Raw genomic sequence first — 25,435 nt, forward strand, 5'->3', positions numbered from 1 at the left:
TTCTTTGGACATGTATACAGCAGTTTTGCAAGGCTGGAGTAGAGATGCATGCACAAAAGAAAAGCCACAGACAAACACACCTGCTTTTAAACATGGTGAAAGACTTGGATATCAGCAGGTTTTTTGATATGTGCACAGTCTCATGAGTGAAAGCAGGACTGTTCATTATCGGCGTATGCACAGCTGCATGTAAACAGGAATATTAGTGAAGGATTGATTTTCGTTCACCTTGTAAACAGGTGAGTAGGAATATTGTCTTCGCTGGAATAAGAGCAAAAACTGGAGTTATTTGTGCATGTTAATGCAGTCAGTGAGTATGTTTGCCTTCAGCAAAGTTGGATTGTGCCTTCCTTTATTGAAGCTGCTCACCTTTGTGTTCAGATGCAACTGAATGTCGCACATTTTTGTGGTTGCTTTTGAGTGTACTCGACTATTTTGCCGCTGTGAAAAGACTGAAGTCAAAGAAACCAAATGAAAAGTTTTATCTCGTCAGATAAAAGTTGTCCTTGGGGACAAACACTATAGCTTGCCGCCAAGAAGATAATAAAAGGCAAAATTCTGCATGTCACAGTTTTACTGATTCTGTTGAAAATAGACTCCTGCTTGAATTATTTGCCTTTTCTAAACAGTCGTGTTCTGTGTTCATGTGTCTGCAGATGCACAAGTTTGCACATAACAGCTTTGTTACTGTTTTTAATGGTAAGGAAGACCGTTTTATGGAAATTAGGACATTGCTTCACCCAAAAACCGCAGTACACATGGGTTTTTTATAGTCAGGTTTATTTTTTACATTGAAGAGACCTTCACAGTGTGGCGAATAATTAGAATATTTTTGCTATTTTTTGGTGTTTTGCACCAACATATGTAGAGAGTTAATTTAACAACTTTTTGGAGGAATCCAGATCAGAAACTATATTCAATAATTTGCTGTGTTATTAGTGAACACAGTGAAGTGATGCTGCAGTGCTGTATTTTATGAACACAGACACCTGTATCTGAATCCTCAGCATTCAAATTCAGCTCCAAACATTAGAGCTCTAATGATGATAATCAGTGAAAGGCATTTACATGGCAGCTTCTACAGTCTTTGTTGCTTTAATCAGATTAAAATGGCATCATCAGTGTGCAAATGCAAATGTTCCCACTGCCGCCGCTCGCCACATCCTGCAGGAATAATAAAGTGTCTTGTGACTGAATGGAACAACATTTTGCAGCAAACAATTTTTTGCTCCCTCTCTAATCAGATTACGGTCCTCTGCTGACTGTGTGTTTTCATACACAAATTGAATCACAGCTCAATTCCGACAAGGAAATTGGTAACTTGGTTGATACAATCACAGATGTAAATATTCAAGACACACAGCTTATGCAGCCAGAAGAGGGAGAGATGCCTCTGAGGGGAAAAGGTTGCTGGTTTGAATTCCCTGTAGGATTAATAGTAACCAGTGTGACTGCAGACAGCCTGCTCTCAGAAGTTAGGTATCTTATCTATTTATGCATGCGATGCTGAGGGTGTTTTTCATGGTTTGATCAAGGACAATAGTATGCTTCCAACTTTGTGGCAACATTTTAAGGAAAGGCTCTTTTCTTTTTCAACCTGGCAATGCACCCATGCATAACCCAGATCCATAAAGAAATAGTTTCCCTAGTTTGGTGTGGAAGAACTTGACTGACCTGTACAGAGCCCTGAACTCAATGCCATCCAACTGCTCTGGGAAGGATTTAAATGACCCAGTCACACCAGAAAGCACCACAGCAAAATTAATCTGTGTGTAAATATATGTCTATGGGCTTGTTGTTCAACTACTAGCAAGCTAAATGCTAACATGCTAGCCAACCAGGAACAACAATTCCATTTAAATGGATTGATTTGCTGCAAATTTTAAATGTTGTTGTGACCAAACATTTACAGCAACTGCAAGCCAAACCTTCATGTCCGACATTGGTGTTCAGCCTCACTAATGTGGCTGAATGGGAGCAAATCCCTGCAGCTGCAACATCTGAAACCAGAAGAGTGGGGACTGTTTTAGCAAAATACTCGAAATCCATGGATTCGGAATCACATGTTCAACAGTCACATATGAATGTAGCATTCAGGTGCCCAAATATTGTGAAAATTTTTTATGGCTATGTTTTCACCTCATGCTTGACATTATGTTTTTGGCCTTCTTCATTGCCACCTTCACTCAGATTTAAACCTCTTTTGAATTCATTTCTTTGTTGCTTTCAATTGTTCTCCCTCTGAATCACACCTCTCTCTCTCTTTCTCCTGCAGTTCAATGATCACGGTCTTTGCATTGATTTAGAAATTCTCCCTGTTTAGTCAGGAGTCATTATTTTGCCAGCACATCCTTCACACTAAGTTTCTTCAAAAATGCAGTGATATTTGTCAACCCTATTTTCTGCTCCAGTGACTTTGACCTTTGTGGCCTTTAACTGTGCTATTGATCTAGAAAATTAAGCTTCATACTTTGCATTACTTTGGGAATTCTCTTAGCATCAGCTAAACACCAGAATACAAGTGTATTTAAAGTGTGTGGCTGGTCGACTCCCAGCATAAAATCCTTTATTTGTTTCCCGTCCAGATGAAAAGCTGCCAATGAGTGAATGCTACGATAAATACCAGCCATGGCTGCCCATCGAATCATCAGAGTGACAAACAACAACCACATTCTCCCTCGCTGTAAGTCTGAGGGGACACTCATTGACCTCAGTGAAGGGGTCAATGGAGCCAGTCTCAACGATGTCAAAGGTCAGTATATCACTGTGGCCAAACTATTTTTAGGTCATTGCTGATATTTAGAAATTTTATGTTCTATAAGGTGAAAGGCTCAATTATTTTAGTCATGATTAATTTATCTTACTGATCAAAATTCATTCATTATCTCTAAAATTAAAATAATTTGCTGTTTTAATCTTGTGCTTTTTATCTTTTTTCAATTAAATTATTCAGTCATGTTGTTGAAAACATTATTGTTTTTTCTTTGGCTCTTTCACTTCACTGGTTACGCTTCATTACAGCTTTGCTTACATGCTCCATATACGCTAATGAGGTGAACTAAAAATAGTAAATTATGCAGTAAATTATGCAGTTCATCTTCTCATACATTTACCTAGTGATGTGAATATTTTGTAGTTGTAGTCAGAGTGATTAAAAATAAGGTTTTCTGTTATTTTGATGGTATTTTCAGCTTCTGTAAAGTTTTGAGGCATTAAGATGAACCATTGAACCATTTGGACATGAACCTTTATGTATAATCTGTAGTACCTTCACTTCAATAGTGCAGCTGGTTCATTATGTCTTTGTCTGATTAGAAGATAAGCACTGTTAACTGCAGTGTTTTGAGTAATCAGCCAATGAGTAATTATCTGTACTTATCTAAAGTAACGCCAAGCCAGTCACTAGGGTTGGACCATATGTCCTTTTTTAGCATTTGAAGCCTCTGCTGAGGTTTTCGAATGATGCTTTGAATGTCTGTCATCATGTTTTTGAACCCCAAAACTTACGTATGTACAGTAATTTTTGTAAGCATGATAAATAAAAGACCATCATTGGCACTTTTAAATTGTCATTTGGTCTAATATCTTTTTCCTTTTCAGTGCCTTCTCCCAGTGCCTTAAGGCTGGACACTTCAGCCTCCTATGGAGCTGCACAGGAAGTGGTTGCCATAAAGGATTATTGCCCCAGCAGCTTCACCACCCTGAAGTTCTCCAAAGGTGATCACCTCTATGTGCTGGACACGTCAGGTGGAGAGTGGTGGTATGCCCATAACAACACGGAAATGGGTTACATCCCAGCCGCCTACGTCCAGCCGGTCAACTTCAGGAACTCTTCGCTTAGCGACAGTGGGATGATCGACAGTCTTGGGGAAGGATATGAGGATGGCTCCAAGGAGTTTGGAGGTTTGGGGGAGTGGACAGGGATGATTCTTAAGCCCTCCCCAATTAACAACAACAGTTCATTCTCTGTGAACCCCTTTAACTGTCCATTAGATCAAAACTGCAAAGATATAGGTGTTAGGAACTCAGCAGACCTCATTCTGTTTGATGCACTGGCATCTCCATCATCTTGTTCCAACTTTAACACGAGTACAGTCATGACCAATGGGTTCAGTAGCTGCCACATTAACAATACCACTCCCACCAGCCCAAACCAAGAGGTTGTACCTAACCTCCACAGGGATAACCCGTTCTTCAGGAGTAAACGTTCCCATAGTCTTTCAGAACTGTCAGTCCTGCAGGCGCAGTCGAATCCAACCTTACCCTCTTCGGGATTCTTCACAGGCCTTAAGGCTCCCTCACCAGAGCAGTTTCAGAGCAGGGAGGACTTCAGGACTGCTTGGTTGAACCACAGAAAGCTTGCCAGGTCTTGCCATGACCTTGACTCCCTGGGCCAGAGTCCTGGATGGGGCCAGACGCAGCCAGTGGAGACCAACATTGTGTGCAGGTTGGACAGTAATGGAGGTGTTGTTCAGCTCCCGGACACTCAGATCAGTGCACACATCCCCGAAGGCCATGTCAGCCATGGAGACCACCAGCAAATCTCCATGAAAGCCTTACTTGATCCTCCTCTGGAGCTCAACAGTGACCGCTGCTCCACCGTCAGCCCTGTGGTGGAGATCAAACTTAGCAACATGGAGACCAAGTCCTTCATCACATTAGAGATGAAGGTAATGGTAACTGTCAAGAAGGAGAGCTGTCATACTGTGGAGGTGCTTTGCGTTCGAAGTGACTGCAAAGAAGGGCCTTACACGCCCATCCCTAATGCTTATATTTACAAAGATACAGTCCAGGTACAGTTAGATAGTCTGGAGCCTTGTATGTATGTGGCTGTTGTGGTTCAGTCGCAGTACATCAGCCACAATATGACTGTTTGGGACCATGTACAGAGGAAAGTAACTCTGGGTGTCTATGGACCCAAACACATCCACCCTTCCTTTAAAACAGTTGTGGCCATGTTTGGGCATGACTGCGCTCCCAAGACCTTGTTGGTAAGCGAGGTGGGCCGACAGGCTAGCTCCACACCACTAGTGGCCCTTCAGCTGTGGGGGAAGCACCAGTTTGTTCTGGGGTACCCTCAGGACCTCCAGGTGGGATTGTACTCCAACATGTCCAACTACCAGGTGAAGACAAGTGAGGGTGCAGGGGTGATTCGGGGATTTCAGGTCAAACTTGGTAAAGTTAGCAGGCTGCTGTACATGATCACATCACACAACCCCAACAGCATCTCAGATTTCACTCTCAGGGTCCAGGTCAAGGATGCCCTCGATTGTATCCTCACCCAGTTCTGCGTCCAAACTCCGCAGCCACCGCCAAAGACTGTAGCCAGGGTAACGGGCCAGAGGAGATTTTTGAAAAAGAAAGAAGTGGATAAAATTGTCCTCTCACCACTGGCTGTCACCTCCAAATATCCAAAATTTCAGGACCGGTGCATTACCAACCTTAAATTTGGCAAGTTGATCAAAACAGTGATTAGGCAGCACAAGAGCACTTATTTGTTGGAGTACAAGAAGGGGGATGTTATTGCTTTGCTCAGCGAGGAGAAAATCAAACTGCGAGGACAACTGCGGACCAAAGAGTGGTACATTGGATACTATCAGGGAAAGATAGGCCTTGTCCATGCCAAGAATGTTTTAGTTCTGGGTAAGGTCAAGCCCATTTACTGGTGTGGGCCGGACCTAACGACCACCATGCTACTGGAGCAGATCCTGAAGCCTTGTAAATTTCTTACATATATCTACGCAACCGTGAGGACAGTTTTAATGGAGAATGTGGGCAACTGGAGGGCATTTGCAGATGCCCTGGGGTACGGGAATTTGCCTCTGAATTATTTTTGCCGGACCGAGCTGGACAATGAGCCAGAGAAGGTGGCATCAGTTCTGGAGAAACTCAAAGAGGAGTGTACGAGCATGGACAACAAGGAGAGGAAGTCCTTTCAGAGAGAACTCATGATGGTAAGACCATGACAAGCTTTAATTTAACTCCTTCAATGTTTGTATGAGCTGTTTTCACAAAAGTAAGTGGCGATGACAGACCCACTGGTAACAATAATAACACTTCACACTGACCCAGAAGAAGCCTAAAAGTTGGGAAAAAGTGCTTGTGTGACAGGAAGTTGACTTGTTTCTCTCAGTTGCTCCCATGTTTTCCTGAGAAAATAGAAATTCCTATTCATTTTTGACCTTTGTGTGCCTAAGGTTTGTCTTTCTGCTAAAAAAGGCATGTGAAGGGAACAAGAACTCTCTAGACAGCTGCTTTAAGGTGGCCTTGAGCATTGGCCGTATTCCGTCAGGAACTGTGAAGCTGCAACCTTTTCCAGACAGGGTGAAACTACAAAACTGACCTCTGAAGTAGTTATCAGGGGGATGAAAATCTATCACTGTCCCACAGACAAAGAATGGGGTGCTGCCCTTTGTCTGACTCCAAAGAGGACTAAATTTTAATTAGTCATTTATCTATAAATCCCCCAGGCCTATGCAAAGCTCATAGAGCCTGGATATAGTCAATTTGATAATATAACAGGAAAAAAAGGATATTGTCACATCACAAAGAATTTTCACAAACTTTAAGTGCTTTCTCATTGTTTTCTAGGAAAGAGTAGAGCAAGCTCACAGTCACTGAATTGTCCTTGAGCAGAGAAATATAGTCCATGAAGTCTAACAGTTGGAGCCATTCCCCGAATATCTTCCAAATGTTGCATTATTCAAAAAAACATTCATGCTCAGCTGAAGCATTTACTGCACCGATAACGAGAAAGAAAACTGTCTGGCATGAGCATAACACTGCAGCATCAGCTTTCATTCTCAAAGGATGCACACTGCAAACTGAGCACTTTTATCAGTGTCCCTCAGATGGCCGGTGCATCATTAGTTAAGCTTTGTTGAAGTAAATAGAACAACTATCTAATTTCCTAAGCAGCAACTGCTTGCTGTCTGATTGATTAATGCCTCTTTGGTACGTCAGCCCTCAACATGATTTCTTTACACTGAAGCCTGTGTTGCAGTCAGACAATGTGACACAATCTGAGTGTGTGCTGGAAGGATTTCAGTCCTTATGCTCAGTCACATGAATGGTAAACAACTTGTCTTACAGCCTGAGGTGGCTCACAGTGGGAACAGCCATCACATGAAAAATGAAAGCGGGGGTTGGGGGAGAAAATCCTGTAAAGGCAAGCATAGAAATAAAAGTTAACATCTGCAGTTTGAGCAAAAACAACTCTGTCAAGCAAATGCATGCAGGCCTCGATGTGTTTTTCTCTTCCGACAGTGCCGGCACCCTGGGGGAAGCAAAATTGTCCCGAGACATTTCCCTCGCCAGACGCCATTTTTCAAAAAGTACTTTAGCAAAGTACATTTTCCAACTGCTGTTTATCCAGGCAGAGTTGATGAAACGTGTATGCACTTTTATCACAGTGACATGCTCAGTGCAGTTGCAGCCAGCGGCCACTAGATCAGCTGGGGGTAAAGAGCCTTGCTAAATGAGACTTTGACAGTATCTGTTAAGGTAAAGAAGAGTGTTGCTCATTTTCTGTATGCTCTTTTACCTTGCACTGTTATCCAGCGCTACTCACCTGCAACTACCTCTCCCCGATTGGCTCTCAGTCATGTGACCTCCACATAACCTCACTGAATCTAAAGCAAAGGAGGCATGCTTTTAAGTTTTAAAAAAGGCTTTTATTCTGGCGGCTACCTCCAACTCCCGCTGAGGCTTTAAACTTGCTGTGTGCCCAAACAGCACCTCAGCTTTCTTATCGCTGAACCAGGCTCCATCCTTGACTCAACTGAACTCCTTTTTTTATATATTTACCAGCAATGAAAGGAGAATACACTCAGATGTGTTTCATTGAAGTCCAGCAATTTTCGTCTGCAGTCAGAAACGCTTTGATCGCTAGGGACGATCTGGAAATTTCTCCCATTGACCTTGATGGAAAGACTCAGAAATTTGTCCAAAAGTGTTCCAGCAAATGCAAGCGTTCGACCGATATGTTGTTTGTCATTATGTGGAATTTACCTCTGATATGATGCAGCCACAGAGAAAAACAGATTTTAAACCCTGACAGTGTTTCCCCCTGCGTTTAAGGGCCAATTGCCAAAGCATGATTCCATTACTCTGTGCCTCAGCCAGGCCTTCAGTCTCATGTTGCTTTGCAAGATGTTCACACCAAATCAGATTTTGAAGTTGCTGTTTGTTGACAAGACCAGCAGATGACAGTGACACAGTGGAGCAGAACCTCATCTAACACATTAAAGCTGTCAAAGCTGGGTTTGTCAGTGGAGCTGCTGGTAGATATGACAAGTAAAGCTGAAACTGTTGGGATAATTGATTGATCATTCCAATTATTGTCATGTGAAAATACCATTCTGCGGTTCCAGGTTCTCATTTGTGAGGATTTGTGGTTTATTTTATGTTATTATAAACTGATCATTCTGGGGATTTGGACTTCTGATCAAAGTGACTAAAAGGTAGGGCTGCAACTATCAATCAATCAATCTGTCAATTTTTTTTGATTAATCAATTAGTTGTTTGGTCCATAAAATTTCAGAAAATGGTGAAAAATATTGATCAGTGTTTCCCAAAGCCCAAGATGATGCCCTCAAATGTCTTGTTTTGTCCACAACCCAAAAATATTTAGTTTATTCTCACAAAAGAGTGAAGAAACAAGAAATATTCACATTTAAGAAGCTGAAATCAGACTTTTTTTCTTAAATATATTACTCAAAGCAATTAATCAATTATTAAAATACTTGCTGATTAATTCAGTGGTTGACATCAAATTGATTAATATGTTTGAAAGCATCAGCAGCTTATTTTTCATCATGTTCTCAACATTTTCAGCCCAGCTTCAGTTTAAGGGCTTGAGGTTATTTCTTTTCGCCTTTTAGGGTCAGGGCATTTGGCTCAAGTAATGACTTTATAGCTTTATGGCTTTGTCTTGTAATGACAAAAACATTTATTCGAATTTGGACAAGGGGCATAATAGAATATGTCCCAGTTTCCAGCTGTGTGCTACTTGATAAGAAATCAGACCCACTTCTCAAACATCAGCAGCAGATCTGCAGTTTATCGCTCATTCGGTCCAGTTTTCTCTGAAAAATCGATGCTTTTTTTTTTTTACAAAGAACTGGTCTTAAGCTGATTTTCTCCTGGGGTTTATTGTCCAGACACATTTAAAACCTGTTGTTCCTGCTGCAAAAAATCACTGCCAAGTTTACTGCTGTAGTTCAGTTGTAAACCACTCCTGGATGTGCATGAATGTGTGTGTGTCCCCTGCGACATTTTCCCTGGAGAGCGGTAAATTGCCATCAGGCTGCAGGAACAAGGCCCCGTGAGTCACACAGGCTTGAAATACTGAATCTTTTCCTCAAAGCAAAGCTTATCTTATACAATTGTTACTCAATAAAACATTCCTACATAGAGGACCACTGGCTTCAAAATCCCTGATTAGCAAACAAGGCATTCAGTGCTTTCTCTTCATAATAAGGCTTTTATCCAGTCAAGACCTGCTTTTTCAGGATGGAAATACCCAAATCCACACTAATCTGTGAAATGTTCCAGATGAAAGTATCTAATTCAAGCATCATGGAGAACAATATGTCAGCCCGGTGTGTCCAAGAAAGAAATTCAGGTGCGTTGTTCGAGCACTTCACTAACAAAGACCACAACAGTCGCGTATGCAGAGTAACTGAGAGGACAGTCGTGTTCGGAAAGGATGGGATGAAATCATCTCATCTCAAGGGGACGAACTGAGGGTCGAGTGGGAGTCGAGGAGGAGTATAAGCTTTGAGGTGTCTTGGGGAGGAACCCAGAGATTGAGGCTCAAGGTGGAGGAGGTGAGGTGGCTTCATTGCCCCCCCTGAGGTTTCTGTAATGAGAGAGGAGGCAAAGAAGCAGAGAAATGGTTTCGATTGAAGGGATGTGTGAAGTGATACAAGTGGGAAAGAAAGAGCTGGACCCTGTATGTGCAGTAATAACAGCTGAACAATACTGAAGAAGAACAATGGAAATTAGCACATAGTGAATTCCCTCGCCTCGTCATATTGACTTTTATTCATTTGTTTTTTTCTGGACTTGATCTGAATTTTCAGAAATTTGCCTTTTGTTATATTATCTTAGCATAAATGGCTAGCTTGGTTAGCTACAGCACTTCTAATTAAGGCAACAAAGCGTGTTTCAATCTTGAGTTTGATCACTTGAATTCAAGTTTCTTGGCCAATTGCCCAACCCTAACCACAATACATGATGCAGCCAGTGTTTGTTGCACTCAGCAGCGTTTCTCAGTTGTGGTGCCGCACTTGCACTAAGGCAAGACAAAATAAATGCTTTTCTTTTCCAACACGTCTTCATGGCACAATAAGAAGCATCATGTGATGTGCGCAAACATGAAGTAGCAGCCTGTTGCTGCTCTGACCAGCTCCATGTGGCTTTTTCTCTGCAATATCTGATGCTGATCAGCTTACATAATGGCGCCCAGTATATCCATATCTTTGTGTGCCGACAGGTTTTTTTATTGAACAGTAGCACCACAAACAAGGCTCTGCTAATCTCGGTGTCTTTAGTCTCCAGCACAACCACACGTGTTGAGCTAATCAGTTTAGCTGCAGAGGCCTCAATAGCATTGGTGAGCACATTCATCTCCTTATACAGAGCTTGTGTGGAAATGTGTAGATTTTCAGTTGTGGAAGGAGAAGTGAAGGTGCACAATTCGACAAAAGTGGGAAAAGTTGTGGGGATCTTTCAGAGCGGGGCTGTAACCTTGCTGGCTTTAATTGCTGCTCTGGACAATCTAAAACAAAAATGAAAGTGCTTCAAGCGCTCTTGGTTTGTCTTCAGGGTTTGGCTCATCACGCCTCTCCCTCTCTTTTCCACACAGCCGACAGGTGTTCTCATGTGAAATGTGAGCAGCATTGATCAGGATGGAGCTGGAGGCCCCGGGGGCATCCGACACCGCCCCGGCAGATCTTTTAACGCTGCGGCTCCAGTTACGAAGGCAGAGGACAAATGAGAGAGTCCCTTGTGCTTGTCAGCGGAGGAGAGTGGCTGAAAGGCCAGGAGAGTGTTGTTTAATAATAGATCCGTGCTGAGAGGCGGGGCGAATCACTCCTGCAGGGGACGTTATCAACCTCCAGCTTGTCGGCTCCCATCTGAAACCGAGTCATAAAACTCAACAGCAACAGAGTCCACGGCTCGGAAAATTAGACTTCTTTATAAACGAACAGCCGCCTCGATCCCCTGTGACAGCCAATAAAAATCAGCATATTAATTAAGCAATGAATATTAACCAGCCAACCTGATTATCCAGACATGGCTGCTGCAGCTTTATTGGACTGCAGACTAGAATGTGTAAGAGCAGCATGAAATAGTTGCAGGAAAAACGCCTTTTTGTCAGGTGAAATCAACACAGCACGTAGTTTTCCAAATGATACCTCCTGTCAGACCCTGCTGAGAAGCCTGCTCCTCAAAGAAAGTGATTGATCTAAACCCAGAGAGTCAAAAGCAAAAGTGTTTACTCAAAAGCAGCAAGTGAGAATCACCTTCGTCGTCCTGCCAGACTTCATCAAACGGGACAACTCAACCAAACAGCAGCAATGAATTCTTTCTTTAGAACAGCTGCGTTTCTGCCACATCTGTCGAACCTTGAAAAGGAGGAAAATTAGACTGAGCGAAGTCATTTTTTGTATTCGGCAAGACAACCAGCTGTTAAAAGGTGATGTTTAAAGGTGGGAGGGAAGATTGAAATTCTAAAAAACATTTTTGGGAGGTCTTTATTCTTCTCTTGTATATAACCTCACTGGAAAAAACATGCAAATTTAGGTTTTGGCTTTTGAGTTGACTGAAAGTCAGGTCTCAAAGTAAACAGGAACCGTTTTACTGTGGTTTTGGTCTTGTTGACGTTTTAGTAACGTGGTTGCACCTTCTGCTGAGTGAAGCACATGTGAGGGTAAAAGCTGCGTTTTTAATTTTCAGTCTAAAAGCTGAAAGTTTGGTCGAGAATGTATTGACATCTATGAAAGCGTTTAGCAGAGAAAGGACTTGAAGCTGCTCCTCCTTGGTGCTTTTGTGTTATCTCTCCTCTTTAATTGTCCTTGCGTTTTTCTCCCTCAGCCTGCCTCTCATCCTCCTCCTCCTCCTCCTCCTCTCTCTCTCTTCCTCTTTTCTACCTGTCAGTGTTATCATCTCCCCTCATCCCTCCTTCCTGTTGAAGCCTTTGGAAGTGAAGCTCATTTAGCTGACAGCCGCTCGGTCAGCTGTCAGCTCCGTCTGTCCGGCTGCTCGGGGGCTTCCTGCAGCTCGCCGCTATCTCATATTTTTCAGACACTTCAGTCTCTCACGGAGCGGACTGTTTTTTATTTTTAGAACAGAATCAATTTCTTTATTTAATAACGTGGAGGCATCAACCAGACTGGAAACAGAGAAATCGATAAAGAAAATATGTTGTTGTGCGGCTGCAGATTCATTTCTCCATTCTGGCATTAAATGGAGAGCACAACGTTGTTTATGCTGTAATAACTGTGTCTTATGTTGTGTTTACTTGCAGCACTTCACCAGTTTTAATATCAGGATTGTTCAGAGTTCCTGAAAAGGCATAAAAGAAAGAAGCCCCCATGAATTACACTGAGGGACTGACGAAACAGCTGACAAAGTGTCCTTGAGCAAGAGGTGACTTGTCTTTTTCCCCCAAAACTAAATTATGATTGGGAGTTTTTCCACCAAAAAAATCATAGTTGAAGATAACTGACTCCACCTCTCTGCACTCCCTGACACCCTGACCTTTATTTTGAAGCACTTCCTGTCCTGTCACCTGCTTTAATCCTTTCCGGCTTAAACAACGTACAAGAGCTCCTGATTTGCATTTGAACACATCATGCTCATTTCCAGGCAGCAAGCCGAGGTGTTGAACCCCCGACGAGTGTGTTTGGATCTATATTTAACTGGAACCCGGTGAAAGCCTGAATCAGCAGGCGGAGGCCAAAGTGCTTCGGCCAGGTGGTAGAGAGAGATAGAGACTGACAGGGAGAGAGAGGAGAAACTGGACTGTTGTGCGGTGCCTGTTTCAAAAGCAAGCAATTAACCCTTCAGTAAACCCCTCCTCCAAACAGCAGCTGTCCAATCACAGCTTAGGAACTGTACCATGGCGCCTGCAGGCCTGTCATGCTTTACATTTCTCTGCAGAGTTTTGAGGACGTCGTCTTTTTTCTAGTGTAGTGAGAGTGGATTAACGTGAGCTGCAGATGTTAGCGTGTCTGGCTAACTAAGACAATGGGCATATTATGAGCTTTCTGCATTATTTTGTGGGCTTCCAGGTTACATTAGAAAAATACCATAAACAACGCCGCTCCCTTGTTGCATGGATCAACAGCTGCTGAGGATGCTGATGTTATGCCTGGGACATGTAGCTTTTGCCTCAGTCTGTTCGCATTATATCAGCCATCAAGTACATGTTTAAGTGCCTTTCACAGAGTTCTTCTTTTAAGATGAGAAAGAGGAGATGGACTCCTCAGCTCACTCATAGATTTTAAGCATTTCAGCCGATAAAATCCACGGCTGTCAGCTAGAAGTGAGAAGCCTGCTCTTGTTCACTTCTGTGAGGCATCGAGGAGCCAGTGTTTCAAAAAATACTGAGAATTTCTGCACCATTATCACTGTATACTCCAAACGTGCAGTGTGAGAGTGGAACGCTTGATGGGCGTAGCAACAGTAACTAAGGAGGGTGGGGCTAACTCAGGCGGGCAGGGCCTCCACAACAGTTAATTCATCATGTCAGCTGGTTTTGAAGAGTCCCCTCCTTGTAGGTCATCCAGGATAATTAACTTTCTTACAGAGCTGCAGTTCATAACAGAGAAGATAAAAGAGGTTAAAGATAAAGTAGAATAGAGTGTAAGAATAGATCATATTAATAAATGGAAATGACATGACTTTTTATAAGCTTCTTCCTGTCTTGTCTTTTTAAAGTTAAAGCTTAAACGTGCGTCTGCCAGTTCTGGTGCACAAGTACAACCTGTAGTCACAATAATAGACGCTTTGACTTCTGTACATTAAATGATAAGTCTGTTTTTATTTTTCTCAATGTGAAGAATTTCAGTGAAAAGACAAAAACCAGTAAACTGCGGTCTTATGCAGTAGTGGAAAAAGTACTGAGATATTTTGCTTGAGTAATACCATCATATAAAAATACTCCATTACAGCTAAAAGTCCTGCATTTAAAATGATGTTATCAATCAAACATACTCCTTCATTTTAATGTTAATGTGTTAATGTTAATGTTAATGTTAATGATGTAATAAAATGTAACAATCATTTTAATATCCAACCTGTTGAGCCAGTTTTAAGTACTTTACTGCTGGGTACTAGCTTAAAAGATACAGTGAACAGCAAAATGGTGGATTTATAAGATGATCTTAACATTGTAAAAAATACTAAATTACAAGCAAATATTGTGCAATTAAAATTATACTTTGAAACAAAGAGTAGGAGTAACAAAGACAAGTATTAAGAGTAAAAGTATGAACTATTTGATTATTACTTTTGATGCACTGGCACATAAGCAGCATTTATCTTATTTTAACTCCTTTATGTGAACGTAAGATTATATGATGTGTTAAAAAAGTATTAATTTGCAAATTAAAGTCAATATTTATTTCTGTTTCCCCCTTAATTATCACCATATTATATAAACAGATAAATATCTGCCGTCTTGTGCACAGGGATGTTAACAATGAACTACAGGTGAAAATTGATGAATAATACATCGAGTTGGTTCCATTAGGGCAGGTGTTTAGCGCAGCCGTGATCAGATCACTGGTTTTCAATGCGAACCACTTTGCAGGTACAGCAGTGTAATAAAAGCTGTAGTTCACCTTGATTTCATGGAGGTTTGGTTTCATGTGAATCTCTTTCCTCTTCTGTCATTCTCTCTCTGAACCATGATCCTGGCAAAAACTGATCCAGCTACTTTTATCAATACTCTAAGTTACATCAAACAGACAGATTCCTTATCGCGCGCTGTAGATATTCTCATAGTTTTAATTAAAAGGCAGAAATAGGTCAGCACTTTTTATTCTTGTGCTCGTCATGTAGAGGCTGCAGCTCTTCTCCTTTGCATGGCCTGTGATTATATTGTTTGTGCTCAAGCTGAAGTCGTGTGCATGCTTATGGACTCCGTACGCTCTCCCACTTTCAGCAATTTATCCTCAATCGATTGATGGAAGGATAACCTGCAAATTTTCCAATAGTACATTTGATCTTTGTTGTAATTTTTCAAGTAAAAATGACGACATTTGCTAGCATCCGCTTCCAAGATGCTTTTCTTTCTCGTATATGACAGTAACACGTTAGAGTTTCACCATTTTCTGACATTTCATGGACAAAATATTTTATTAGTAATGATTGCTCAGCTGTTGTTCAACAATAATGATATGATAAGATCCATCTGTGCATCCAACAGCAGAAGAAGAGCTCACGTGGTTTAACCGTGAGGTCGTGTTTCTGCCATGTCATGTTTTCTGTTTGTGTGTCGATAAACTGATGTGTCATTGTTTCAGTGACGCAGCGGCGTGATGGGAAACTCGTCATTGTGCCAAAATATTGAGGCTTATCATGAATTTGAATGTGAGTGAGAGAGAAATCAGTGTGAAATTTGGCCTTTCTGATTCAGATGAGAGTGTTTTGGAGGCTGCAGACTGTGTGTGTGTGTGTGTGTGTGTGTGTGTGTGTGTGTGTGTGTGTGTGTGTGTGTGTGTGTGTGTGTGTGTGTGTGCGCATGCGTGCGTGCTGCTTTGAAGCTGCAGCTGACTGACAGAAAAGCTGATTCACTCGAAGCCACTCGAACTCCATTAAATTAAGTTGAGGCTCCACAGTTGAAGGTTTTGAAATGTGTTTAATTTATTCTTTACTTTTTTTGGGGGGGGGGTCACATACATACATTTCTTATGATTTAGACAAAAACTCATCACCTGACATCCGTTCACTTTTCTCCGTTCTCGGATGTGAGTAATCAGGAGACGCTGCTGTCTTGTCTGCCTGAGGGCCATTAAGACAAATCTGTCATGAGTTTCACGCGACACCGAACACAACGCTGACCTCGGATCTGATCTTATAAAGCCACTAATGAACTGAGTGTTCACCGTGTGGAAGCTGTAATGTTCAGACGGGAGTTGAAATGACATAAGTGCATTTATCTGACCGCTTCAGTTACGAGTTCATTCAGGAATAACAATTTTTTACCTACAAAACATATGAATAATATGAAGCCACCCAGATGTATACATAGGTACAGCTGAAACAATTATTCATGACAGAAAATAATTTAGATCATTATTTAAGTCATTTTTATGTAAAGATGTAGTATTTTTTACAGTGTGATATTAGTACTTTAATAGAGGCTATGAATAAACAGTGGCAAAGTTCAACAAACATGTTTCTGCTCATTATTTTGCGTATTCACAGCCCATTAAAGGTTAATTAATGTTATAATTGCCGCCGTGGTTGATTTGGCGGCTAGTTGTTGGGAACAGGAAGTACGTGTTTACGGCTACAGCATGCTGACTTCAGTTTGAAACGACGTGCATTGACCGTCATCATCTGTCGTTTTTTTCCATTGCGCCTTGAGCAACCGTGATCTAATTTTATGCTTCATGCTCTGCACAAGTACTTTTCCAGACAACAGCATGGTACAGCAGCAAGTTGCAAAAATTAAAGCTGCACAAATGTTTTGTTTTGTCGGCATTTTACGGCAATCAGTGGTGACCTTGGTGACAAATCCGTTGTTTTTCCTGAGGCTGCTTCATGCAGAAGCCACCGTGTGTTTCACCAGCTGAACACTTGTAACGTGAAGCAGCAGGAAGAAGCAGGAACTTCGACACAACATACAGCTCTTTATTCTTTAATGGATCCCCATTAGCTTTCAAACAACAACAAGACGTATAAACTGAAGTCGTGCTGTATCAAAGAAGCTCTATTTTTGCCCTGTTTGATGTTGTTAGGAAGCATGAAGAAGCTCCATACAGAGCAGCTCTCAGCTCTCCCAGCTGACCAGATCTCACCTATTGTGCACTATAGCCATGACAACCTAATGGTTTCACAGAGGTGCTGTATTGCTCTGACACGGCTGTAGAGAGGCAAACAGGGAACAGTGGATTGCACTCTGTGTCATTTCCTGTGAATCCTTGGCACATTTGAACACAGTCTGAATCCAGCACGGGAATGGCGGACCCTGCCACTAACAGTAAACCCTCTTACATATTCAGTGGCTATTGCAGAACAAACAGAGGTTTTTTTATGGAGTGTAGTGGAGCAGAAAACAGCAAATGTCTCTCTGGAATCAAATTGCTTTTCATCAGAGGACGTTTGCATAAAGTTCTTTTTTTGAGTCTTGACTCATGTTGGGCGGCGTTAGCATGTTTTCAAGCTTCAGTTGACAATGAGTGGCATCCTGTCGCCTCTCCAGTGTTTGAGCTCATGTGTGTGAACAGAGCCGAACATTAAAACCTCCATTCAGTGTGTCCTTTTGACCTCTGCTTCCTCTTTTTGTTGTGCTGGATTCCGCCACCATTAATGAAGCTCATGTGTGGTCTCCCAGCTGATTTTATTTGTGCTTTTTTATCCATGATTTTGTGTCAAGTGTGAAATATCTCCTGTTAACTCGTGTCACACCCTTGTTGGGCCTTGTTTAGGGTGAGTGTGTCCGTTTGCTTGCAGCTTTCTGGAGCTAGCAGCAAAGGAAAACCTCCCCTGCAAAGAGCCTGAGGAGTATCACCACAGGACAGTGCACCGCTTTGAAGTGTGTTTGTGTGTGGGTGTGTGTGTAAGACGCTGCTGTAGTTGAGACCCCTGCTTTCGTGAACCGAAATCTTATCTCTGCATGGCCACGCACACACTGCACTTTGTGGGCTTGGTGAAAAGAAAAGGCCTCAGTGTCCGTTGTGCATATTTTCAGGAGGAAAAAAAAAGAAGAAAATCTTGCCTGTGGTGTATTTTCCAGTCAGCTGTTTTTGTTAATGCTCAGTACACTCTGTAGTTTCTAACCCTCATTTAACCGGGTGAGCTGAGTAAGAACATATTTACAGCAGCAGCCTGAGGGACGTGACTACTTACAAGAGAGGTTAAGGATTATATTCATACACAGCCATGAAAAAGGTTGTTGTTCTTCTCTGAAGTGTGTTTTAAGCTTTTGTGTTTGCCATTGAGCCCTTGTGGCAAACTGAGAGACTCAGTGAAGAGTCTAGAGCAGTGGTTTCCAACTAGGTAAATCTGATGAACTTTGTTTTTTGGTTAATTTCCTGTAAAATAGTGGATGTTGGACCCTGTTAAGTCTCTAAAAATGCTCACCACTCAAAGAGCTGTTAAACCTGTGACAACTGGTCACAAACAAAGATACTTCTGAGCCAAAAAGGTTTGGAACCAGAGGACTCGAAAAGGTCCAGAATGGGAGAGTTGGTGCTGGATTTGGGAACAAAGATCTTCCCTGATGTTATTATCTAGTCTAGTCAGTTACAAGGTCGTCTCCAGCTGCTGTGGAGCATCAGTGTTGGCTCTGACACATAGACTGTGCGATGATTGGTTTACCTGTGCCGATTACAAAGTGGTAGTTGTTCCATTAATGTCTTTGATAATAGTAGATCACTACAGGCAGTGCTGCAAATCAAATGGATTGCTTAATGGAAATAATGGGCTGGCAGGATTTTAGATTTATCAGATACTTAACTCTGCCAAACACAGACATCCCCATTGATGAACACTTTCTAAATGTAATTCCCAGAAAATGTAGTGCGTTATTAGCACAAATCTATGATTATATGCAATTTTATCTGTATCAGCTGCCTTTAGGTTGAAATATTTCGGGTATATTTCATTTCCACTTTTCCAACTTTTAGCTGCAGTGTGAGACCAACCACACACAGTTACACCCACTATTGTACGATTATTTTATGGTAACTATAATGTTTGTTTGTAGAAAACTAGTACAGCCCTGGTGCAGTTTATGTGTCACTTTCAGTCCATTCAGCTCAGCTTTCCAGGCTTGGATCTGTGTCTTTTTCTGACCACCAGATTGAGAAATTTGAGAACTTTTCGAATCCTGTGCCTCCATAAATATATCTGCCCTATTGCTCATGTATTGAAAAATAACTGTTCTCTAAAGAAAACTGTCTCTTATTTCCCCATCAGGCATTGCTGAAGATGGACTGCCAGGGTCTGGTTGCCAGACTGGTCCTGGATTTCGTCTTGCTGACCACGGCGGTGGAGGTGGCGTCCCGGTGGCGGGAACTGGCTGACAAACTTGCTCGAGTGTCCAGACAGCAGATGGAGGCTTACGAGGCTCCGCACCGCGACAAGAACGGACTATTGGACAATGAAGTGAGAGACCTGAGAACATATTGTACTGAGGTTTCAAAGTCTAAAACAAAAAGTGACAACTGCACCCTCTGCCACATTTTAAAAATGCAAACAGGAAGTATAACGCCATGGGGTCATATTTGTTTACATATAAATACATTTTGCAACTTTAGCATCATTAAAAGCATGCCAAATTAGCTATAAGCAGTTCCTGCTTGCAGTGTACCCATGGATGTACAAACAGCTATCAGTGGATTATTATGATACTGAAGAAAACTTAAAAATGGGGCTGTTTCTCAGGCAAGTTCTGAAGCTATAAGGAGCATCTTTTTTTCTTCGATTTGTAAGCAGAATTGTGGACATTTTTTCACGATTGTCCTCAGGCTTAACGATATCCTCGGGACATGTAAGTCACATTGAATCTAAAGATATGTGCATCATGTCCGTGTGCTCAGATTTGATTGAGTTATGACTCAGAGGAGGGCAAATCTTGATGCAAACTGCAGCAATCAGGCCATAAGGCTTTTAAATACCTTAATTGTCTCAATGAGCTGTGTCACAGCCTTTGCTGCTGCTCCAAGTGCTGACCATGTTGGTAAGTGAGCCAAACGACAATAAGTCACTTCCTGTTGTTTCCAGAGCACCGGCATACACCTCTCTCACCTCATGTTATATCTCTATAAACAGGCAGAACGGGGCAGAACCTCTTAAAGCAAAGACTTTAAAAGTTTGTCCAATCCATTGCCTTCTGGATGTTCCTAAACTCTTTCTCATCTTTCTCTGACTCCTCTCCCAACCTTTCAGTGCATGTGGAAGCCAGCCTACGACTTCCTGCTGACCTGGGCCGCCCACGTGGGGGACAGCTACCGAGACGTGATCCAGGAGCTCCACCTCGGCCTGGACAAGATGAGGAACCCCATCACCAAGAGGTGGAAGCACCTGACCGGCACGCTAATCCTTGTCAACTGCCTCGATACCCTCCGCAGTGCCGCCTTCTGTCCCACAGGATATGGAGATTTTGCTGTTTGAGCATTTTCGTCCACCTGGAGAACATTTTGAAGAAGTCAGTGAGGGTTGTCTTCTGGTGGGAGTCACTGGAACTCAGTACTTCTTAGTCATAAGATTCATCCGTGGAGTTTAGTTGATGCTGGTGAACATTCATTGTTTTCGTCATGGACGGTTTGACAGGACACAGAGTTTTGGGATGGACATCAGGGATCTTTGATCGTCCAGTTCAGGGTGTCCGGAAAATCTATCGGCTTTCCTCCACCTTTGATCTTCAGGTCAGACTTGTACGTCCTGGTTTCTTGTTTGCAGTCCTGGACCGGTGTCGTGGCACCACCAATTGGTTGTCATTAAGCAGCAGATGTAGAAATGCCATTGGATGAGTTCTGTTGTTGGATAAGTCGATGTGAAACTGTTTTTTATGCCTCTTGTGTTTGTCCTGCTTTCTTTTTCCCTGTACTCTTCAACTCTTTTCTACCTCACCCTTTGTCTGTATCACTTTCTGTCTTTGTCTCTTCAGACATGCATTTCCATCTTTTTATGTTGTCCTGATCGTTTGTTATTCTACATGATTACATTTTCTCTTCCTGTCTCATTGTGCTCCATTGAATTACAGTGTGTGTAATCTATGTTTTCCATTACATCTTCGCCATCCAATCTTTTCCCTTCACCCTCAGTACAACATCAGAGACCTAAACCACTGCAGTACATAACCACACATACTGTGAACTTTGACCTTTCCTCCATCTTTGAAAGCTGATTTGACCCTCAGACTCTAAATGAAACACACTGTCTAATTGATTCAAGCATTAGGATAATTTGTCAGTCATTAGCTTGCCAAAAACGGTTAGCTCAGTGCTAACTGAACATGTGACTCAGTGTTGTCCATGCAGTCAAGGTACAGTATATTGGTTTATGCAAGATATACTTCTATTTTTTATATTTGCAGAAGAATACAGATGATGTATTATCGACAGAGTATGCTTGTGTACTCATCTTGGTTGTGTTCAAGTCTTTTCCATCACATTTCATCTGGTGTAACAGTGGTCTGTCAATTAAGAAATTTCGTGCTTTAAAGTCAAAATTACAACCATGGCATGTTCTGTTCAGCTGAAAACAAAAAACAATAATGAAACACAGACGCTTGAGTTTTCAGCCCAACGTCTAAATCCAGTTCCCTGTGCAAAAGCTAAGGCTTTTGAGAGAAGCAGCTCGTTAGTTAGCGAGCTAACGCTAAGGATTTCTTGCACTGCTTTAAGTGCATCAAATATTTTCCAGATTTACATTTACTGCTGCACGCACACAAGTGTTTTGACTAATCAAATGTTATGAAATGAAGATGGAACTAAAACGTGTTTCAGAATAATAAACCTGTTCAATATTTGTGCAACCAGTGCTCGCCACCATTACGACTGGATGAAAAATTCATTATGACTAGTAATTCCAGCTAAAGGTGCCGTTAACGTTGCATTTTTTATCTAAGTTTGAAATTTTCTTCTCTTTCTGACGACGTGCAGCGTAGCTGTTTTCTTGTGGTACTTTTGACTGGAGGTACTGAAGGAGGTTTAGTGTTTTAATTAAAGTCACATCAGCTGTTACAGTCCACCACCACTAAAGTAAATGAACTGTGACTTTAAGCTGCACAAAGTATCAGAAAATATTTAGTTTTTGTCAAATTTACATTTAAATAAGCCTGATTTTGTGAGTATAATCAGTCAGCTTTGATGCTTTTATTGTTAATTTCTGCATCTGTTTTCATTTCACTCAGTGTTTTTTTCTTGTTTCTTTTCAATATGTTTTGTGACTGCTGCAGTGTTCCTGTATCTGGTCTGAGCAGAATCTGTGTGAGGAGTTTATATATTTGTACTTAATGCCGATTGAGTATTGACACGTTCTCAAATGATCTTGCAGATCTGAAGTCTGTTCAGTGTTTCTGTGCAGAAGGTTTCAATAAAACGGAAAATTGTAATGATATTACGATGTTTAATTATGGATTGAACCCTTCTAACTACATTTTCTTTGACATAACTCCTTTGGTTTGCTCATTTTTCCCGTCACAAGCTTCTGCATCTGCATGGACATCCTTTATCAAACCCGCCTCAAGCCAAAATGAATGCACAGCAGCAAAATCTAAATATTCTTTGGTGAGACGGACACACTGATGTTTTGGCATATTTGCTTGTTTGCCATCAAACCCAGAGTCTAATGAAAGGATCAAACTGTCCTATCAGCAGTAGATCCAGGTCAGGGATAATTCAGTGTTGTTGGTTATTGACTTTCACTGGAATTGTATCCTGAAAATGTGATAATTTTCTATTTGTTTGTTTCCAAAAACTCATAAAAAATGATTTTTTGCTTTGCACAATTCAAGTGTACAATAGACCATTGCTCCTGTCATAATTATTACAGCCACTAGAAGTTGCTGCATAACGACGAATGTAAATATGTTTTGTAATAAGTTAGCAGTTACCCCCTGCTTCCAGTCTTTGTGCTAAGCTAAGCTAAACACATCCAGCACCCACAGTGTGTCTGCACTGGTTGCACAGAGGTGAAACTGACTTCCATCTCACCTGACTCTGGAGGCAGACTCCTCGGAGACGCAGCAAAGGGCTGATGAATTCTTTTCACCTCTGCGAATTTGCAAATCAAATCCAAACCCCGACTGTGATCCCTTCTGCGCAGGAGCGTTCAGTAAATGACGGTGCGCTGTGTCGACAGTACAGATTCCTTCATGTAAACACATCCGTAAGTCACACATGAATGCGCAAACGATCTCTTGTGCTAACGCATGCACAAACACCACACATGAATGCACACACATCCTTGTTCGTATGCTCTCTTTCTCGGCCAGACTCAGCCCTCCACACACACACGCTTGAATGTGCTTTAATTAAAGCAGATAATTATTCACCCTTAGAGGACAGGCCACCTTGACAGAGTCGTCCTCGAAAGCTAACCTTCAACATTCCTGCTCGTCTCCTGGACACTCAAAGCTCAGTGTTTTTTTAACATGTACAATCATAGTGAACAAGGTGATAAACTCTCCCATTACTGAGGTTTTAACAAACCGCTGTTTTAAAAAAAAAGAGCGCGTAAATCACCTCACACTGTGTGCAACCACTCATGTTTACACATTCCCTTTGCACCAAAAGAAATATTCACAGGGAGATAAAAACAAGTTCATCTCCAAAGACTCAAAGCTGTCTAAGCTCCTGTTTTCTTCAGGGATGCGGAAGCAGATCTGAGCGGTCTTAACTCTCAAAGTTTGATATTTTCTGCTGGAAAAACTGAATTCAAAAGAGGCACCTTTGAATCTGGCTGTGAACGGTTTTAGCAGATTTAACAGCTCTGAGTTGATAATGACTGATAATAAACTGTCTAGCCTGTAATCAGAGGACCCCAGAGGTCTTTTTCTGCTCATCAATGAGTTTGCCTCTCTGTCCGTCAAACGGGTGAATCAGAGAGATGTGAAAGCAAAACAGTCATTTTCCACGTCGTTCTTTCCTGCGTTGATTCGGGACAAATTGGCCAGCTTCGAGACGCTCTTGAAAATGCAAAGCAGGTGGTGAGATGAATAGATTTGGGACGAGCTGGCGGCCTGTTTCATCTGCTTTCGGATGCTTTTGAGGACGTGTGGAAACAGGCCGCGCTGGTTTCACCTCGCCGGCCTGGAGACTGCACAGAGCCCCCGACAGAAAGCGCAGAAATAAAACGCCTTCATCTGCTTTTTGTCACGCGTCATTTTGGAGCCACGGGGACATTTTGCTGTTGTGGACGCCTCGAGAACCCTCCGGTGGTGGCCTATCACAACTCATGTGGGCTGAAAGTGGCTGTTAAATCTGAGATGCTTCTCTTTCAGACTGACGCACTGAGTCATGAATGCTCTCTGAAATGAACCGTTAACTGTCCTCTCCACCAGTCAACAGGTGACGCTCACTTCCTGCTGTTGTCATTTGATGGTTTTATAATGGAGGAGACATTATCTGCACAGCACTTACCAGCAGCCGCAGCGCTTCACCTCATGAATCTGTGTTTGTGTCATTGTGGTAAAACGTCCTGGAGTCCCACTGCAGAACCGGTTTTGAATGCTCTGTCAGGTCTTTATATGTCTGTGAAAGATGCATTCATGAGACTTCACAACCGACCTATGAGGGCCGAGTACTCAGGGGTCAGAAGGTCAACTGCTGCTACTAAGATCCCCTCACAAGACACACAGTTTTGGTGAATTTGGGCCAGTTTTATGAGACATTTCTGTGAAATCTGTGACAAGACGTCTCACATTGACCCACGTGTGCAGTTTTGTTTTTTCTGCTTGCATCGCTGCAGAACTACAGTTACGACCAAGAATCCAGTTTTGTATGAAATGTTGATGTTGGATATTCACTTTGCCTGATTGCTTTTTGCATCGATTTATGGATTTCAAATATTTCCTGCATATTTGGGCTTTGGAAACATGAACGTGTTGGACTCCCATTTCTCAGGAATGACTTACTTGAGGTGTTTTTGTGCCAAACATTCGGCCTGATGAAGGTCTTGGCATAGATGCTTCCACAGGATCTACGGTAAGCCTGCCGAGCCAATATTCCTTATGTGTTTTTCTGGTCCCCTTTACACTTTAGAATTTGTTCTGAGTGTAGTGAAGTATCTCTCAGTCTCTTAAAATTCACAGGTTGAGTCTAAAATTTTGCCAACTGTGTCCAGAGGAGAGAATAAAAGCCCATGAACTCACAACTCCACTTAGTCACGACTAAAACTCAACAGACATGTCTGAATGAAAACCAGAAGAGCCCTGGAAAAAGCTAGTGAGTGGACCTTGAGTTGTGCCAAACTATGATTTTTTTTTTTTCCTTGAACTTTCGCTCTTAGAAAGTTGCTCCTCACACAAAACTCCAAAAATTAAATCAGCAAAACAAGAATTCAACCGGCGCTGAGTAAAGCAGGAATCTATCCAAACAAATAACCACCATTGAAGAGGTTTCACAGCATTCATTTAATGGCTTTCACAAAAGCAAAGCGAGGCTGGGTGTTTGTGCAGAATCTCCTCAGAATTTACTGCACATAAGGCACAGAAGTTATTACATGAGATGAATATAGCTGCCGT

At 42.0% G+C, this 25,435-nt stretch overlaps 1 protein-coding gene across 1 annotated transcript in view; it reads left to right on the forward strand.

Annotated features, from left to right (window-relative positions):
• Positions 1-22,308, forward strand: part of sh3bp4a (SH3-domain binding protein 4a) — a 30,216-nt gene extending 7,908 nt beyond the window's left edge. Inside the window, exons 2-5 of the mRNA XM_070994131.1 lie at positions 2,586-2,752; positions 3,601-5,954; positions 19,162-19,350; positions 20,134-22,308. Of these exons, the coding sequence (XP_070850232.1) occupies positions 2,629-2,752; positions 3,601-5,954; positions 19,162-19,350; positions 20,134-20,358 (2,892 nt within the window). The 5' untranslated portion in view covers positions 2,586-2,628 and the 3' untranslated portion in view covers positions 20,359-22,308. The remainder of the gene's footprint in view (positions 1-2,585; positions 2,753-3,600; positions 5,955-19,161; positions 19,351-20,133) is intronic.
• Positions 22,309-25,435: the final 3,127 nt, after the last annotated feature.

The sequence above is a fragment of the Chaetodon trifascialis genome, chromosome 24 (assembly GCF_039877785.1).
Source record: "Chaetodon trifascialis isolate fChaTrf1 chromosome 24, fChaTrf1.hap1, whole genome shotgun sequence".
Lineage (NCBI taxonomy): Eukaryota > Metazoa > Chordata > Actinopteri > Chaetodontiformes > Chaetodontidae > Chaetodon > Chaetodon trifascialis.